Source organism: Apteryx mantelli, chromosome 2 (assembly GCF_036417845.1).
Source record: "Apteryx mantelli isolate bAptMan1 chromosome 2, bAptMan1.hap1, whole genome shotgun sequence".
NCBI lineage: Eukaryota > Metazoa > Chordata > Aves > Apterygiformes > Apterygidae > Apteryx > Apteryx mantelli.
In genome coordinates, this window is record NC_089979.1 from 133,539,661 (window position 1) to 133,557,363 (window position 17,703).

General features: G+C 39.5%; 1 protein-coding gene across 3 annotated transcripts in view; it reads left to right on the plus strand.

The window, feature by feature from the left end:
* The window catches only part of TRA2A (transformer 2 alpha homolog), a 30,779-nt gene extending 16,527 nt beyond the window's left edge, over positions 1-14,252 (plus strand). For 2 of the 3 annotated variants that reach the window (XM_067291592.1, XM_067291591.1), the window contains exons 5-8: positions 11,587-11,702; positions 12,218-12,325; positions 13,037-13,104; positions 13,295-14,252. In XM_067291592.1, the coding sequence (XP_067147693.1) occupies positions 11,587-11,702; positions 12,218-12,325; positions 13,037-13,104; positions 13,295-13,305 (303 nt within the window). In that variant the 3' untranslated portion in view covers positions 13,306-14,252. The remainder of the gene's footprint in view (positions 1-11,586; positions 11,703-12,217; positions 12,326-13,036; positions 13,105-13,294) is intronic. The other variant, XM_013941354.2, reaches the window with a different exon arrangement.
* The last annotated feature ends 3,451 nt before the right edge of the window (positions 14,253-17,703 follow it).

Here is a 17,703-nt window from a genome sequence, read left to right on the forward strand (position 1 = left end):
TCTTAACATGTAACCATCCACTATAGGGTTATCTATTTCTTGCTTGTGGGCAAACTGAGTCATAGGCTTCAAGCATCCTGTTTATGAATGAATAGTCTTGGACAGACGTTCCAGATTTGCTGTTGGATTTTTCTTTACATTAGATAAGTACCATTCCTAATGCTTGGGTATGACTCTTCTCACCTAGTGTTGCAGGAAGGGAGAGAGACAACTGTGGACCTAGTAAGAGCGGATGAGAAATGAAAACTTACAACTGCCTGTGCTAGCTGATGATGTTTTAATGAAAAAAAAGTTTCATGGGTGACTTGGGCCAGGCTCAGCTCTGAACTTTGACTGATTTCTGATCCTGAGCAAGCCGCTGTAAAAGGTGGAAAAGACAGACAGCATTCTGTATTTTCACACTATCAATTCTGCAGGGTGAGAGAGAAGTTAACAGGGTGGCCTACTCAGTTCTGACTTTTTGGCCTTATTTCTTTACACTCTGTTTTTGATAGGATTTTGAGAACATGACTGTTCTTCTGCGGAACAGTTAATATCCAAAATACTTAGAAAATACTTGTTGTCACATTAATGTGCCAGTCTCGTCTGTTTGTTTTACAACTTTGTTTGTCTTTAGAAATACAATTTTTTAGTTGTCATGAGCAGTGGTCATGCATGATGCCATGCATTTCTTAAAATGCTCTGTGTAAGTAGCATAAAGTAATTTCTGTTTAATATGAGGCTGTTTTGGCAGATACTACAAGATTGTGGAATGCAAAGCAAAAATGGAAAATCACATGCAGAGTCAGAAACACAGAAGTAAAGATGAGCACCTTAAGCAGGAACTGAAAAAATTGGGAGTGCAAATGGGGATGCAATTAAATTTTCCCCCATCCTCTTTCCTAAATTATTTCAGTTATGCAAATTCCAAGTGTTCTGAGGTTTCACATTCCTTGCTCTTCCTTCCCCCCTCACCCCCCTTCCCCTATACTGGCCCTTTCAGAAGGAAAAAAACCAGATTGGTTTGACTTGATTTCATGGACCTTGAAGACAGATTTGAAGATGGCAATAGGTGGCTATTAGTGTGGAAGAAAGGGATATTGTAGCTCTAGGTATGAAACTGGTATGAAACTCTGCCATAGACTCTGTAGAAGGAATGCTGAAGGACATGAAGTAATTCTTCTCTGTGTGGAAGATAGATGCAAATCTGAAAAGCTGGGTATGCATAGAAGAGATGTTATTTACTTTTGTTCTGAGTAAACAGTCTTCCTCTTAACAAACAAAAAAAACCTCTGCTTACTAGCTAACTAAACCTCTGAATAAAGAGAATATAAAACGGTAGATGTTTAGCTGAATTCCAGCCATTTAAAGCAGTCCTACATGGATTAGATAGGTATAGAATCCTACAGAGCAAATTCTAAGGATTTCTTACCACCTTCAGTATTGTCTTTCCAAGAAAGGTAACAGCAGGGAGCCTCTCAGCTGATGTACTTTAAAACACTGTTGGTATTGAAATATGACGCCAAATGAATTGTGAATAGTTATGTTTAAGTTTCTATAATTTGTCTTAATGTAGACTGATCACTTGCAGAATTATGTGGATTCTGGTACAGCTGAAATCCTATCAAGATCTTAGTCATGGTCTGTTACCCTTCTTACAAATCTGATCTGTTATTCAACTGGTTAAAATGTTGCTATATACTAAGATTCTGAAGCCAAGTGATACATGGTTTCTAGTTCCTTATAGTGGTAAAGAAAATTAAGTATATACTAGCTCAATGTTGTGGAAATCTGTAGACCTTGTGAAGTAGTGCCTTTAAAAGGTGGTATTTCCTGCTGTTCTCAGTGGGGCCAATTACCAAGTTGATGCACGATTCCAGGGTAAACCTGGTACATGTAATTACAGTTCGAATTAACAAATGTCTGCCTAATGGACCTAATCCACAATTTAGGACCATCTTCTGAGGTTCTGGGAGTGTTTTCTTGTCCATTGATGTCTAGGTTCTTCCCTGAATACTGAAGTGATTGTCTGTTTTCAACACATAGCTTTTCAGTAGTGTTACAGTTAGTTTATGGGACATCAGTAAATAGAACTCAACATTCATTATGTTAGTCTTCCACTATAGAGCTGAACTTCTATTACGCTAGGATTTTCTATATGCTACATGTGTAACTGCTATGTCTCCAGATGCCATTCTGGTTTCTTCATAGCTACATAAAAATATCAAAAGGGTAGTGAAGGGTAGTGAAGTTTATTTTCACTTAATTGCTAAAGCAGTTTTGTACTTTCAGGACTTCAGATTATCACACCATAGCAGCCTTACCATTAATCAGTCATTAATGATCATCCTGCTTATAGAGAGGGGTCAAGGTTTAGCTTTTGATAACTCCTACTTAGAGCAGCTGACAGAGCGTCACAGTAGTTTCAGTCATTCCACTTTAACAGGACCCCCCAAAAAATGTTAGACACATAGAATCACAGAATCACTGAGGTTGGAAGGGACCTCTGGAGATCATCTAGTCCAACCCCCCTGCTCAAGCAGGGTCACCTAGAGCACATTGCACAGGATTGCATCCAGGCGCATTTTGAATATCTCCAGAGAAGGAGACTCCACCACCTCTCGGGGCAACCTGTTCCAGTGCTCTGTCACCCTCACAGTGAAAAAGTTTTTCCTCATGTTAAGATGGAAGTGTCTGTGTTTCAGTTTGTGCCCATTGCCTCGCGTCCTGTCGCTCGGCACCACTGAAAAGAGTCTGGCCCCATCCTCTCGACACCCTCCCTTCAGATACTTATACACATTGATAAGATCTCCTCTCAGCCTTCTCTTCTCCAAGCTAAACAGGCCAAGCTCTCTCAGCCTTTCCTCATAAGAGAGATGCTCCAGTCCCCTAATCATCTTTGTGGCCCTTCGCTGCACTTGCTCCAGTAGTGCCACATCCCTCTTGTACTGGGGAGCCCAGAACTGGACGCAGTACTCCAGATGTGGCCTCACCAGGGCTGAGTAGAGGGGGAGAATCACTTCCCTCGACCTGCTGGCAACACTCTTTCTGATGCAGCCCAGGATACCATTGGCCTTCTTGGCCACAAGGGCACATTGCTGCCTCATGCTTAACTTGGTGTCCACCAGCACTCCCAGGTCCTTCTCGGCAGAGCTGCTTTCCAGCAGCTCAACCCCCAACCTGTACTGGTGCATGGGGTTATTCTTCCCCAGGTGCAGGACCCTGCACGTGCCTTTGTTGAACTTCATGAGGTTCCTCTCCGCCCACCTCTCCAGCCTGTCCAAGTCTCTCTGAATGGCAGCACAGCCCTCTGGTGTATCGGCCACTCCTCCCAGTTTTGTATTGTCAGCAAACTTGCTGAGGGTGCACTCTGTGCCTTCATCCAGGTCATTGATGAAGAAGTTGAACAAGACTGGACCCAGTACTGACCCCTGGGGGACACTGCTAGCTACAGGCCTCCAACTAGACTCTGTGACGCTGATCACAACTCTCTGAGCTCTGCCATTCAGCCAGTTCTCAATCCACCTCACTATCCATTCCTCTAGCCCACATTTCCTGAGCTTGTCTATGAGGATGTTATGGGAGACTGTCAAAATCCTTGCTGAAGTCAAGGTAGACAACATCCACTGCTCTCCCCTCATCTACCCAGCCAGTCATCCCATCATAGAAGGCTATCAGATTGGTTAAGCATGATTTCCCCTTGGTGAAGCCATGCTGACTATTCCTGATCACCTTCTTTTCCTCCACATGCGTGGAGATGGCTTCCAGGATGAGCTGCTCCATCACCTTTCCAGGGATGGAGGTGAGGCTGACTGGCCTGTAGTTCCCTGGGTCCTCCTTCTTGCCCTTTTTGAAGACTGGGGTGACATTGGCTTTCTTCCAGTCCTTGGGCACCTCTCCTGTTCTCCATGACCTTTCAAAGATGATGGAGAGTGGCTTAGCAATAACATCCGCCAGCTCCCTCAGCACTCGTGGGTGCATCCCATCAGGGCCCATGGATTTGTGGGTGTCAAGTTTGCTTAAATGATCTCTAACCCACTCCTCCTCCACCAAGGGAAAGTCTTCCTCTCTCCAGACTTTCTCTCTTGCCTCCAGGGTCTGGGGCTCCTGAGGGCTGGCCTGAGCAGTAAAGACTGAAGCAAAGAAGGCATTCAGTAACTCTGCCTTCTCTGCATCCTTCGTCACCAGGGCACCCACCCCATTCAGCAAAGGGCCCACGTTTTCCCTAGTCTTCCTCTTGCTGCTGATGTATTTGAAGAAGCCCTTCTTGTTGTCCTTGACATCTCTAGCCAGATTTAATTCCAAACGGGCCTTAGCCTTCCTCGTCGCATCCCTGCATACTCTGACAACATTCCTGTATTCATCCCAAGTGGCCTGTCCCCCTTTCCACTTTCTGTAGACTTCCTTCTTCTGGTTGAGTTTTGCCAGGAGCTCCTTGCTCATCCATGCAGGTCTCCTGCCTCCTTTGCTTGACTTCTTACTCATAGGGATGCACCGCTCTTGAGCCTGGAGGAAGTGATGTTTGAATATTAACCAACTCTCTTGAACACTCCTTCCTTCCAGGGCCCTCACCCATGGGATTCCTCCAAGTAGGTCCCTGAAGAGGACAAAGTTTGCTCTCCTGAAGTCCAGGGTTGCGATCCTACTTGGTGCCCTGCTGCCTCCTCGCAGGATCCTGAACTCCACCATCTCATGGTCACTGCAGCCAAGGCAGCCCCCAACCTTCACATCTTCCACCAGTCCTTCTTTGTTTGTTAGTACGAGGTCCAGCAGCACACCTCTCCTTGTTGGCTCCTCCACCACCTGGGTCAAGAAGTTGTCACCAATGCTCTGCAGGAATCTCCAGGACTGTTTGTGCCTAGCTGTGTTGTCTTTCCAGCAGATATCGGGGTGGTTGAAGTCCCCCATGAGAACCAGGGCCTGGGATTGTGAGGCTACTTCCAGCTGTCTGTAGAAGGCCTCATCCACTTCCTCATCCTGATCAGGTGGCCTGTAGTAAACACCGACAACAGTGTCACCTCTGTTAGCCTGCCCTTTGATCCTTACCCATAAGCTCTCGACTCGCTCTTCATCCACCCCTAGGCACAGCTCAATACATTCCAGTTGCTCTCTCACATAAAGAGCAACTCCACCACCTCGCTTTCCTGGCCTGTCTTTCCTAAAAAGTACGTAGCCATCCATGACAGCACTCCAGTCATGCGAGCTATCCCACCATGTCTCTGTAATGGCAATGAGATCATGGCCCTGCGACCGCACACACATCTCTAGTTCTTCCTGTTTGTTCCCCAAGCTGCGTGCATTGGTGTACAGGCATTTCAGGGAGGTGATCGAGCATGCAGGTTTCCCAGGAGGGATACAAGAGGGTCCTCCATAGCCACATCCCATGCGCACTTCCCTGGCTGCATTCACCTGCTGGAGGCATCCTGACTTGAGCAGTCTTTTGCCAGCTACCCTGTCACTATAACTCTCCCCTTCCCCCATCTTTCCTAGTTTAAAGCCCTCCTTACCAGGTTGGCCAACCTGTTGGCAAAGACCCGCGTGCCCCGCCTCGTGAGGTGGATCCCATCTCTCGCCATCAGTTGTTGATCTTCAAACAGGGTCCCATGGTCGTAGAAACCAAAACCCTGTTGCCAACACCAGCGGCGCAGCCAGTCGTTAACCTGGAAAGTCCGTCTCCTCCTCCTCTCATCCATCCCCCTCACTGGCAGGATTGAGGAGAAGATGACCTGGGCTCCCAGACCCTTGACCACCATCCCCAGAGCTCTGAAATCCTGCTTGATGGTCTGCAGTTTGCCCTTGGTGTCATTGGCACCCACATGGAAGAGCAGCAGTGGGTAATAGTCCGAAGAATGGACGAGCCTTGGCAGTCTTTGCATGACATGTTTCCTTTGTGAAGGAAACTTCCTGTGGAATCTCTTCTACTCTTCCCTAAACTCTGCTGAGCCTGAGAAAAATCTTCATGGTCTGGACAGAGCATTCCTTTTCCAGCAAATGTCTTTTACTGCAATGGCCTAGTGTTTGCAAGATAGAGCACTTGACTTGCTCATTATACTCAAACCCATTCTGAAGAAGTAAATGGACACCGTCTTCAGTTCAAAATTTGGTGGAGGTATATAGCAGACAGTGAATGCTGAGGTTTGACAGTTTAGTGATCCAGAAACCCTGAGGTTTGCTGCGCTAGTGCATTCTTTGCAGTGTGCTTGTTAAAAGCCTGTTTGAAAAACTTAAGTTTTATGTGCCTTTTTCTAGAAGAAAGGATATTCTCTCCTATGGGTGTGATGTTTTGTGGGTTTTTCTTTTTAAAGAATTTTTTTTTTTATAGAGAAGTAATACTTGGAATTGCTTTTTGGCCTTGTCTGTTGCAATGTCATATCATTATGTTGACCATCCTTCTGCTAAGTCTTCAGAACCAGACATGAGGAGTACAGCAACATTATGCAAAGAGAAGGATCTGTAAACACCTTGTGTTGAAGATGTATTTCAGTAGATTGGCATCCTTTTTCTTAATAAGTTGCAGTATTTGCAACATTGTTACCAAACTCTGCTTGGTTTGTAGTTTTTTAGCTTAACTGTGAAGGATTTTCAGCTGCCCATTGCATTATTATTAGTTTGGGATTTTCCATTTCCTTCTGTGTTAGAAGAATACAAATCTGTATACTAAGATTGTTTATCTCAAGGTTAAACATAAATCAAGAGATTTGAAGTGTCTTTGGTAAAAGGGTCGTATCATGAGTAAAAAGCACTTTGTGGTTTAGGGTGATGATTCTTAGTACCGTTACCTGGGATTTCGCATGCAGCTGTCCTGCTTTTCAATCAGTCATAATACATAGTACATTCACTGTAGTCTCAATTTTGAGATCTACCACTTTATATCTGTACCAAGAACTCATCTGAGGAGCGCTAGCGAGAAGAGATGTTGGTAATACAGAATTTTCAGTTTATAAGTGCTAGTTGTATGCTATTTACACTCTTGACCATATTTCAGAACTGTTTTCTGAAATGGTGTTAGTTAGCAATCAAGGCAAGCGTTATACAGAAAAAAACTAAACTATTAACATAATTCAGTTTCTAAAGACTTGAATAATTATAGGAGTCTTTTTATCTTAATTCACAAGACAGTTAATCTGTGGTGAAAGCTAGCCAGTTTAGAAACATCATTATTGGCCTAAATTTCTCCCACAGCTTGTCCAACAAATGCTTTAAGTATTGTTCATGGTATCCAAGGGACCCTTGATATACTAGAAAAGAACACAGGACTGTCTCACATGTTTGGAATTATGAGTTACAGGCTTCTGGAGACTGAAAATTGCTAATACTTATAGAAAAATACATTCAGTTACTCATTTTAGTTCTCTGAAATTGTGTATTTCTTGATTCTGAAACTATAAAGTGTAGCTTAAAAAAAGTGTGATCAACAGATTTTTAAACTCAGAAATCAAAAATACATGTATATAATTACCAATATTCTAATTGTCTAAAAACCTCTCAAACTAGATTAGATAGACTGACTGTCATTCAGAGGTGAAATGGACACTTGAATTCAACTTGGCAAACTACAGTTAGTGTAAAAAAAAAAAAAAAAAAAAAGTGTGTTTCTTATTGGGTTTTTTCTTTTTCTTTTTTTTTCCCTCCTCCCATTGGATGTTTTTCAGAATGTCCTTTTGGGTGTCTTCATTAAATCCAGACTTGAACTAGTGATATCAGTATCTTGAGGAAAAAGCTAGTCTTTTTTGTCTGTTTGTCCTGTGCTGTACCTGTGATACAGTGGAGGCTATCTTTCTGTTGGTGGAATTTAAGTACAATATGGGAAGGACTTTTTTCTTTTCCTTTTTTTTTAAGTGCCACTGTCTAGGATGTAAGTCTTTATATAGTTATTTTTAGATCTTGAAAGTACACCTCCAGAAATGAGTTCCAACATAACTTGCTTGTGTTTGACTACATAAAACCTTTCATTTGTATATAAATATTGCCGTAACAATTGCTCACGAATTACTAAGTATACTCAGTCTGTGTTTTGCTGATTTTGTAGTGATGTCACATTACTGAAGTCATTCAAAGCAGTTTAGACATAATATTAAATGAAAGCTTGATGTTCTCGTACAATACAAATGGCATCTTATTTGAGCTCCGTAGCAGAAATGTAGTAACTATGACATTAGTTCTTATGAAGGATGTTGACAGTTCTGCAAAGTCAAGCTCCCCCCCATAAGCACAGTACAGATTGCATTCTTAGAAACTTCCCACGCTGTCTGCTTGTTCAAGCCATGCTTTGTGGCATTATACAAACTGAAAGGTTATTTCATTTCCTTCAGTGAATTCTTGACTGCTTAGCTAATACCAATCACCTCTGTAATTTTTTTGTGCATATTCAGTGTTCCCATGCTTTTTTTTTTTTTAACTACCTAAATACTAATACATTTGGAAAACCCCAAATACTGCAGTAAGTATCAGATGAAATTGAACTTTGTTCGATTTAATGTTTTCTTTGTAACTGTTTTGAGCCACTAGAGGTCATGGCTCTAGTTTGGGAGCTGCTCATCATGCCAAACTAACAGTAGTTACAGATAATAATTTGAAAGGGCTTTATTATTATGGGTAGACTACTCCCAAGTTTAAAATGGTAATCTAGGAATTAGTTTTTACTTGTGTCTTTTCCAGTTCCCATTCAGTTTTCTGACTGCCAACACATAGGTGTATATTCTGGCCTATGAAGTCAATTTTTCCTTCAGAATTTGCAACCAAAGTAGTATGTGCTTATTGGAATCCTGTTTACTTGCTACTTACTGTCTTCATCTTGCAGAAGCCAGGCTAAATTTAAGTCTTCTAACAATATTTGGATATTTAGAAGAAAATCCATGTTGATAAAAATGGACTGTTGACAATTAAAGGTTCCTAAAAGAATACTATATAATGTCTAAACCCAAATGTAATTTGGCTTTCTCTTAAATATGTTTTATTTGATTATCTAGAAAATATACTCATCTTTTAGACAGTATTTGAAAGTGTTTTCTGTAGTGTTTGAGTGAATTTGCAAATTTTTTCCCTTTGACATTTAAATATTTTAACACAGCTTTCATGCATACCCAACAACAGTGAAGAGAAGCAAATTGAAGTTTGTTTTGAATACAAAGTGATAGTCTAATAACACTGTAAAATCCCAAACTTGATCGTAAACTGATTTTAAGTTTACTGACATTTTTGTGTTTTTTTTTTTTAAATTACTCGTGTGTTTTGAAAGCCTTCGTACAAAATTTGTACTGTTGCATCACTTGTCTAAAACTAGATTTTGAAAGAGGACTTGTGGTTATATTGCAGCAGTCCTTAGCTAATGAAGTCATCTTTGTTTCAAAGAGTTAAGATGGGCATGAAGCATGATGGAGAGTATTGGAACACATCTTTGGAGGGAGTTACTGGTTGTGAATGACTGAATATTGGGTTTGTGGTGGCTTATTGTAGGTTCTCTCTTTTCTGCCTTTGGAGAATGCAGTCCCAAATGTGAAAGGCTTTATATGTCTATATACCTTGTAAAGATTTTGGGTTATTTAAAAATTTATATTTGGCAGTTTTTACTGACAACTGTTAAAGACCAAAAAAATGAAGGTTTTATGTTGGGTATGTCATTGGACATTGTGACCAGGCCCTTCGGGTTTCATGTAGAGTGGTAACTATTAACTACCCTGTACCACTGAAATGTAATACACTTTTTGGTAGTTCCAAGACTCTCAAAATTAACTCGTCTGTCTTGTTGGTAGGTTGCTTTTCTCTGTACTGCTCCCTGTGTCAAATAAATCTTCCTCCTTCCTCTCAGAGGTGTTTATTCATTTAACTAAACAAGACACATGTGCCAGATGTTCTGGGTTTGAACTGACTTGTTATCAGCTAAGTTTATTACTCTGCAAGTTGTTGATCTGACATAAAAATGCCATAAAGCAGAAAATTCCTTACCTTTCAAGCCACATTGCCTATTACCATGTTTCCAGAAAGATATTTTTTATCACAAAGCTAATTTTTCAGCCAACTTTTTGTAGCATTCAGTTTTAGGTTATTACATTCCGTGTGTGTGTGTGTTTGTTTTTATTTAGTTCCTCCTTGTGGAACAGGGCTTTAGTTTCCTAACCTTGAGGGTTTTTTTCTTTTAATTGTTGTGTTCAATATCAAAACATACATTTTAATGCAAGTTGAAAGACTTGAAATGTTCTTTGATTCTGCCTTGCAGTTAGCTAAATCTAGTTGCTCTATTATTCAGTGAGAACAGAACTCACTAGGTGGCGGTATAACATAGATATAAACAGCATTATTAAAACAAACTAAGTGCAATTAAATAGGTTAGCGGATATCAGTCACTTATTGTTTGGGGACATAAACATTAACCGTAGGGGTGTCAGTTTTGTTTCCTCTTCTATAATTTAATTCAATAAAATTCTTGTTAGCAAGCTGAAAAAAAAATAAATTTCTGAATAGTTGTTTATTACACCAAAGAAAATGCTAAGCTCAGAGGCACCTTTTATGTATTGAGCCTTTTATATTGTGCCTCAGGATAAATAATAGCAAAGTGGTTGTGTTGCTTAACTCTCAAAGTTGTAACAGTGTCTCTTCTCCACAGATGAAAATGAAAATAATTTGTGTATTGGGCAAACCAAGTGTTGTGAACTGGTATTTTAGAGATCTTAGAGCAGCGGGTGGAAGGACCAAAGAATTTTGTCTTTGCAAAATTTAATACCTATCATTTAGTCCAGCATTGACTGTTTGTTAAATGTTAAAGATTTCTGTGGTGTTTTGTGGTGGTGTTGTTGTTTAACTTACTATTACATGACTATAATCTAATTCTCAAAAGTACGTTGTGGTCCTTTGAAAAGCTATTTTCATGATTTTGAGTTTGTGAAAGGCCATTGTACTGATTCAAAGACTAGAGAAGCAGGGGCTAGAACACCCAGTGAGCGTGTGCACAGGCTGCGAGCAGGTCTGAGGACCCAGGCTTCTCGAGTGCAGACCATTGTGTGTATTGCTTTAGCTAGCTGCTATTGTGAGAGTGAGTGGGGAGGAAGGTTGTAATTAGGTATCCGTGTAGGCTGAACCCGCCATTTTACTAAGCTCTGCTGGAGTAGGCCCTTGTAAGGGAGATGGCAGGAGGCTGGGAGAGCATGAAATGGCAGCCGACTAGCAGTAATCCGGCCATATGCACCCTACAGGAAGCCACTGCTTTGCACAGCTTCGGAATCCGCCTGTCCCCTCTGAGTTGGAGACAGCGGTAGGAAAGATGCAGTTTGCAGGAAAAACTGCTTTGGCTTTCTGTTTACCTTTCTGCTGGGTAGAAGACAAAGTCTAAGGAAAGCAACTGTGTTAGTGGTTAGCAGTGTGCTCGCTTAAAAAGGAATTGCATGTCACATTACTTTGGCGCCCTGGTGCAGTCCTGTAACACTGCCGGCAAACGGGCCGGGGGATGGAGATGAGCCATTCACCACAGTGGGGCACTAGTAACCAGTCTGAATAAAACAAGTTCAGGGCTTGCTCTTCTGACTTAAAATAGTGTCTTGTACTTATCCTTTCCTAGTTAGCAGTAGCTTGCAGATCTCATGTCCCTGTCCCTGTTTCTCTTGTCTCCTGCAGGCAATGGAGCATGCAAATGGTATGGAGCTGGATGGCAGGAGGATTCGGGTGGATTACTCAATCACCAAGAGAGCACATACACCCACTCCAGGCATCTATATGGGCAGGCCAACCCAGTAAGAAGTTGACTCATTTCCTTTTAATGAGACTAAAGTTGACTTAAACGAAAAGTTTGAAGTCCGGCTGAAAAAATTGAACTACAGACACTTAATTGTTTTTCTGAAATTTTAGAGTTTTGCAAATTGTATTTTATCACAAAGTATTCATATAAAGTATTCATTACTGTGATTCATATGCTATTAAATTCAGCTGGAGTTTATTGAATCTTAATTTATCAAAATTTACTAAAGGAGTTATTTAAAAATTTTTGTATCTGTCATAGTTAAGACACATCTAGCTTACTGAAGGTATTAAGATACCCATTTGTCTTTGATTTTGGTGGGAGTTAGGCTCAAATCCCAAGATGCTTTTCTTTAAATGTTTTATTATTATTTTATGGCATAGTCTTAAGTGTTTAATTATAAGAACACTGGGAAAAAAAGCTTTTAAATAATTTAAATCAAGATGAAGAATAGATACCTAAAGTTTTTTGGGTTTGTTTTGTTTTGTTTTTTGCTTTTCTTCCTAATAGCAGTGGAGGAGGTGGTGGTGGTGGAGCAGGTCGTCGCCGTGACTCTTACTATGATAGGGGATATGACAGAGGATATGACAGATATGAAGAATATGACTACAGATACAGGTACTTAATTTTCAGTTTATTTCTATAAGAACAGTGAATTTGTGGGAAAACTGAAAAGTTAGGTGACAGAAAATGTTATTCTATCTGTAGCAAGATTTTGCATGCATATATGCTGTGTTAGGGCCTCATTATCTCATGTTTTGTAGGATTAAAGTAGTCTTAATCTTCAAGGTTTCTGTAAATCAGTTACACAGTGAACAGTTGGAAGAAGGGTCAGTCTTGTTACTTGAAGGAGATAGAGCAATGCCCTACAAATGTAGGGGGTAGAAAGGAAGGGAAAACTCCTTCCATACTGTATATAGAACCAGGGACAGGTAATGAATAGTGCTGTTTTAAGAAAGGTTTGTTTGTGCATGTTTTTAGTACACTTGACAATTCATAATCATCTCACTGTTTTGAAAGTTACCTAGTGTCAGAGAAAGTTGTTTAACAAGAGTTGTATACATGTGTGAAAGTAGCTTGTGTGCTTGCAAGGGCTACTAAGGGTTTAATAAATGCTGTCTAGAAATATCTTACAGTGCAAAAAATCAAATGGAGAAATATAAAAGCATTTGTTAAATAACTGGTAAGCCACAGCCGAATAAAACTGAAAACATTCATGCAAGCCAAATCTTTCAGTGCTAAGGAAATGGTTCTGTTCTGTAGAAATTATGTGAATAAGGCCCCTTTCATAATGGATGTTGCTGGGTTTTTCTTTAATTTCCTTTAAAGGAGACGATCGCCATCACCTTATTATAGCCGATACCGATCACGATCAAGATCCCGTTCCTATAGTCCAAGTAAGTAAATGCAAATGAATAAATAGAATCTGGCTGGCTTAAACCTTGCTATTACTAGTGTTAATTGGCCAGTGGCAGTTCTGAATGTGACAGCAAAACTGATTTATCTGATGGGGCATTTTCAAGCTGAGTTTGCGTTGTATACAGTTTGTTTATAGTAATGGTGTTGTCTTTTCCCCCCCCCCCCCAGGGCGCTACTGAAGATCAGAAGAGTTACAGTTGAGGACATGATTTTTAAATATAAAGTTCAGATCTTAGCTTCCCTTCTGCTTTCCCTCCCATTCCTCCCTTCCTTGTCCTCCATCCAGCTCTTTTACAGATCTTTGGTTCATTTAGAATATACATATTTTCAGTTGAAGTATTCCTGTTTTCCATACCTCTTTATTGTAATACTCTTAAATATTGTAATTGTTGTAGTTTTTGTGTAGTAAAACATCTTAAGCAAAGTTAAATAGAAAACCCAAGGTGTTGATACATTTTGGAAGTCATTCTGATTTTGTTTTTAAAACAATTGGACTCTTGACTAATCAAAAGAAGAGAGCATTGATATTTTTAAAGCTTGCATGTCATATGTAATATACACACTCAGATACTTTAATATAAACCTGCATTTCCAAGTAACTTGTTAATCTTTCTGTTAAGATGTTTACCTGTTACTTTGAGAAACAAGTAACAACTTTTGAGCCTTTTCTGTAATGACAAATTTATTTAGATAGTCATGAACCAGAGGATCTTTTTGTCAGGTAGTTGCTTTGAGTGTAGAATATTTGAGCTAGAGCAAAATTTGATATTTGGTTGACTGGGAAAATAGATTCTTGTACACTGAAAATTAAGGCTGTGTTTTATAGATTAAGCTTCCAGACTGCTACACAGTGGATAACATCTGAAGTTAAAACTTTTTTTTTTAATTATACTCAGTTGAATATTTCCCCTTAATCAGTGCAGGAGAAAAAACTATTTATTGAACATAGCAATTAGTTGTATAATTTGCTGTTCATTTAAAAAAAAACAAAACCTTTTTGGTATTGTAATAATGGTTAAGCAAGTTTTGTTTCCAGTCCTTTTTGAAGTTTGACAGTACGGATGGAAAAACCTACAACTACATGTAAACCTTTTTTTTTTTCCTCAATAAAAGTTAATTCCACTGAGATGGTTTCCTGTCTTGTTTTCTATTACATGCCACCTTGGTATATAGGTTAATAAAAAATAGGCTAATCGGCATATAAGTATACAAGTAATAAAGTTGGCATTCTTCTGTCTTTTTAGCAGTCTTGTTTTCCCTGAGAAGCAGCATGCGGTTGTACAGAATGGCTAAGCAGATTGGATAGTCTTATTTTTTCCTTGTGCCATCTTTGGCACTTGCTAGACTCATGGTGAGATGGTTGAAGGAGAGAAACACTGTTGATTTTGTTTAGATTTCTGGCAAGTTTCGCCCTCTGAACTAACTCACCGTGTGACTGGCTGAATGTCAATGTTGGCACAGCAACAGGACTACCTAACCGTTGTGGCCAGCATCGTTTCATCCCCATTCTTGGGGAATGCCACCAGAAGAGTTTTCTGCTGATTTAAGTTGCCCAGATGGCTCACTGTGAAGGTAGATGAGCACTAGTGCCTGCTGTGGGGACTGAAAAGTTGGGTGGCAGGGGCTAGAAATTCTTCTTTGGCATCTTTTGAATAAATAGTTCAGCTACAGCAATAATTTGATTCTGGGTTTCTAAGTGCAGTTTTTCTTAATCTTAGCAAAAGATGGCAAAAAGGTGGGTTACTTTCTTGCATTAGTGAATCCTTATTCTAACTATGGAGTTTGTCATAATATTAAGAGAGTACCTATATGAAACATTTTGTTACCTGTTTCTGAATGTCGGTTCCAGAGGGCTATTTACAAGTGACTTAAAAAACAAAACAAAAAAACCCAACTAAATCTTAAAAGATTGATACAATATGCCAGGATAAAACAATGACACAACAGGTTTCTAATTTACAAGTTACAGTAACACTTCTTATCCATTATGTGTTATTCCCAAATCGTACTTAGTAAACTCTTAGTAAAATGAAAACCAAGGATCTGAAACTATTCCTCTAGCTAACAAATGGCTATAAGTTCTGGTCTTCACAATCAGTTGTTTTTCCACAGCATGGACCACATCTCTAAAAACATAGTTAATTAATGATTTGCCCAGTCCTCTGCTGCCACTGCAGTGATCTTTCCAAGTGAAATAGCATGTTTCTTTTGGCAAAGTTGGTGGCTGGAATCACTGAAGTTCAGCATCGAGTAATGTACCAACTCTGACAATTTTACTGGTATTTACTGGTGATCCAGACAAGATAGAAAATGTTAATAATATTGACTTTCGTAAACCAAAGTGCCAAAATCTAAACATAGAGAACTGTTAGTACTTCTAATTCTTTTTTGTTCTTTTAAAATTAAAGGGAGTGGTGTGCTGAAATAAGCAACATGAAGCAAAAGCATGGGAAATAGACACAGAGCTGGAGGGGAAAAAAAAGTCGTGTTCAGGCTCAGGGAATTACAATAACAGCAAGAAAATGGCTATTTCTTGCTGTGTGATGGCATTTGTAGCTTTCACAATTGTCAGGGATTAAGAAGTTCTATTAGTCAACTAAGGAGCAGTTTAGCAATCCTGTTGGCTGGAAGCTAAAGCCAGAAAGAGGAGTGCCTATGCTTAGTTTGAGTAGGGAAAAAAAAAAAGAACCCCAACTTTCTGTTAGGGTTTATTCAAATAATCTTAAAATCACTAGTCTATATGAAGTTGTAAGTGGAAACAGTGTTTATTATGTCGTGCATTATTGTGCTTCATTTTTCTCTTGCATGATTTCTTGTTTAATGCTTGGAGTTGCAGTCCATGTGCTTTTCCGTGGAAGGTTTTAGGTTGACAGAAGTGATACAGTCCATTTGAAGAACAGGTAAATCAGTGATAGGTTCTTACAGTATTTGGACACACTTGTACATGTATTTAATATATGAATAACTCTTAGAATTAAATGATCATTTTTAAAATGCGCAGTCCTGAAACTGAAAGGATGATTTGTAGCTGTTTCCTCATTCATATAATGCTTTCCTTGGAACTAAACTGAGACCTCAGTGTATGCCTTCAGTAACTTTTGTAGCCTGTGTTCTCCAAGGATGGAGGAGCAGTTCTTTCTGCTTTGTTGTGAATAGATTTAGAGAAACCACTTAATTAAACTACTGATACTTCTATGAAAGAGAGTAGCCTGGGTGACTCTTCATACTATCTCATTAAACACTGCTAGTTAAGTAGGTACATACTTTAGCTAAAATTAAATAAAAATATAAAAACAACTAGAGAAAGTGTAAGCTTAGTCAGAAATTTGGTCATATACAGAGGTTTTGCAACAAAGTAAAAATAAAAAGTCACCCTAAGTAACAAAATATAGGAAAAACTTTGCTTTGTGCTGGTACGCAGTAAGTTTAAGTTCACAATTAAATTTAGAAAAACCCTTCTGTTCATCTAGGTTGTTGTATAGTCTTAATTTTAGGCTTAGCGTGTAGAACACTAGATAATAGTCACCTTTAAACATACTGTGTTTCCAAATGATTAAAAAGAAGCGGTTACGTGATTAATTTTTAAGCCTAAGTAGTTATTTCTGCATTGTAACTTTTTTTTTTGTGGAGTTTTCCAACTGTGAAGGTGTCTGATACATCAGGCATTAAGAATAGACAGGGAACAGCTCTGGTCACCAAGAAGCAGTGTTAGTGTAACTATTGCATAAGCCCAAGTTGTGTTTCCAACCTCATCTTCCTTTCAGTACTACATTAGGAGCCAGGGTACAGAGTCTCTGAACAACATCTCAACCTCAGTGATTTGCGACCTGCCAAAACTTCCAGGCTGAATTTTCTTAAGCAGATTCAGTCCAGTAATACATGGAATACAACATCATGAGATAACCCTCCAAGATGCTTCCGCATCTTTAGGCTTTCAAGATTTATCCAAAGGGGAAGTACTGTCAGAAAATTCCTAACTGTATATACAGATGTATCACAGCTCCGATCAGGAGCTTGCATAGGTCTTTATTTGCTTTGAAAGAGGAAAAAAATCTGAAGTAAATATAAACTGAAAAGTAGAGCAAAGGGGCAGTTCTGTGTAGAGGCTGGTCCTGCAAATCTGTAGATCAAGGAACCATGGGCTGTTTGAGCCCTTCTTGCACAGCTCCATTTTTGCTCAGGTATAATAACTAGCTCATCTTTTAGTGTTTTGGATTGTGGATCCAAGGTTACAAAGAAGAGATACTCATTTACTTCAACAGCTGTAAGCTGATCCTCTCTGTTTCATGGCTGAAACCTTAAAACTCATGGAGATGAAGAGGATCTGAAGGATAGCTGAAGGTAACTGATGTTTATACCCTATACAATGATAGCCTTTAATAATTTGCAATAGCTCTGCTACCACTTATAGTTTCTGTGGAAACAGGCATGTAACTCTCACAGCAATTCATACAGGAAACAAGGATTACCAAATACTTCTTACTAAAACACTGTTGAAGATAGGTGATTCCTTTATATTGGCAACCCAGATCTTTATTATAGTATCTAATCTCACAACAAATACAAAATTCTTTCCT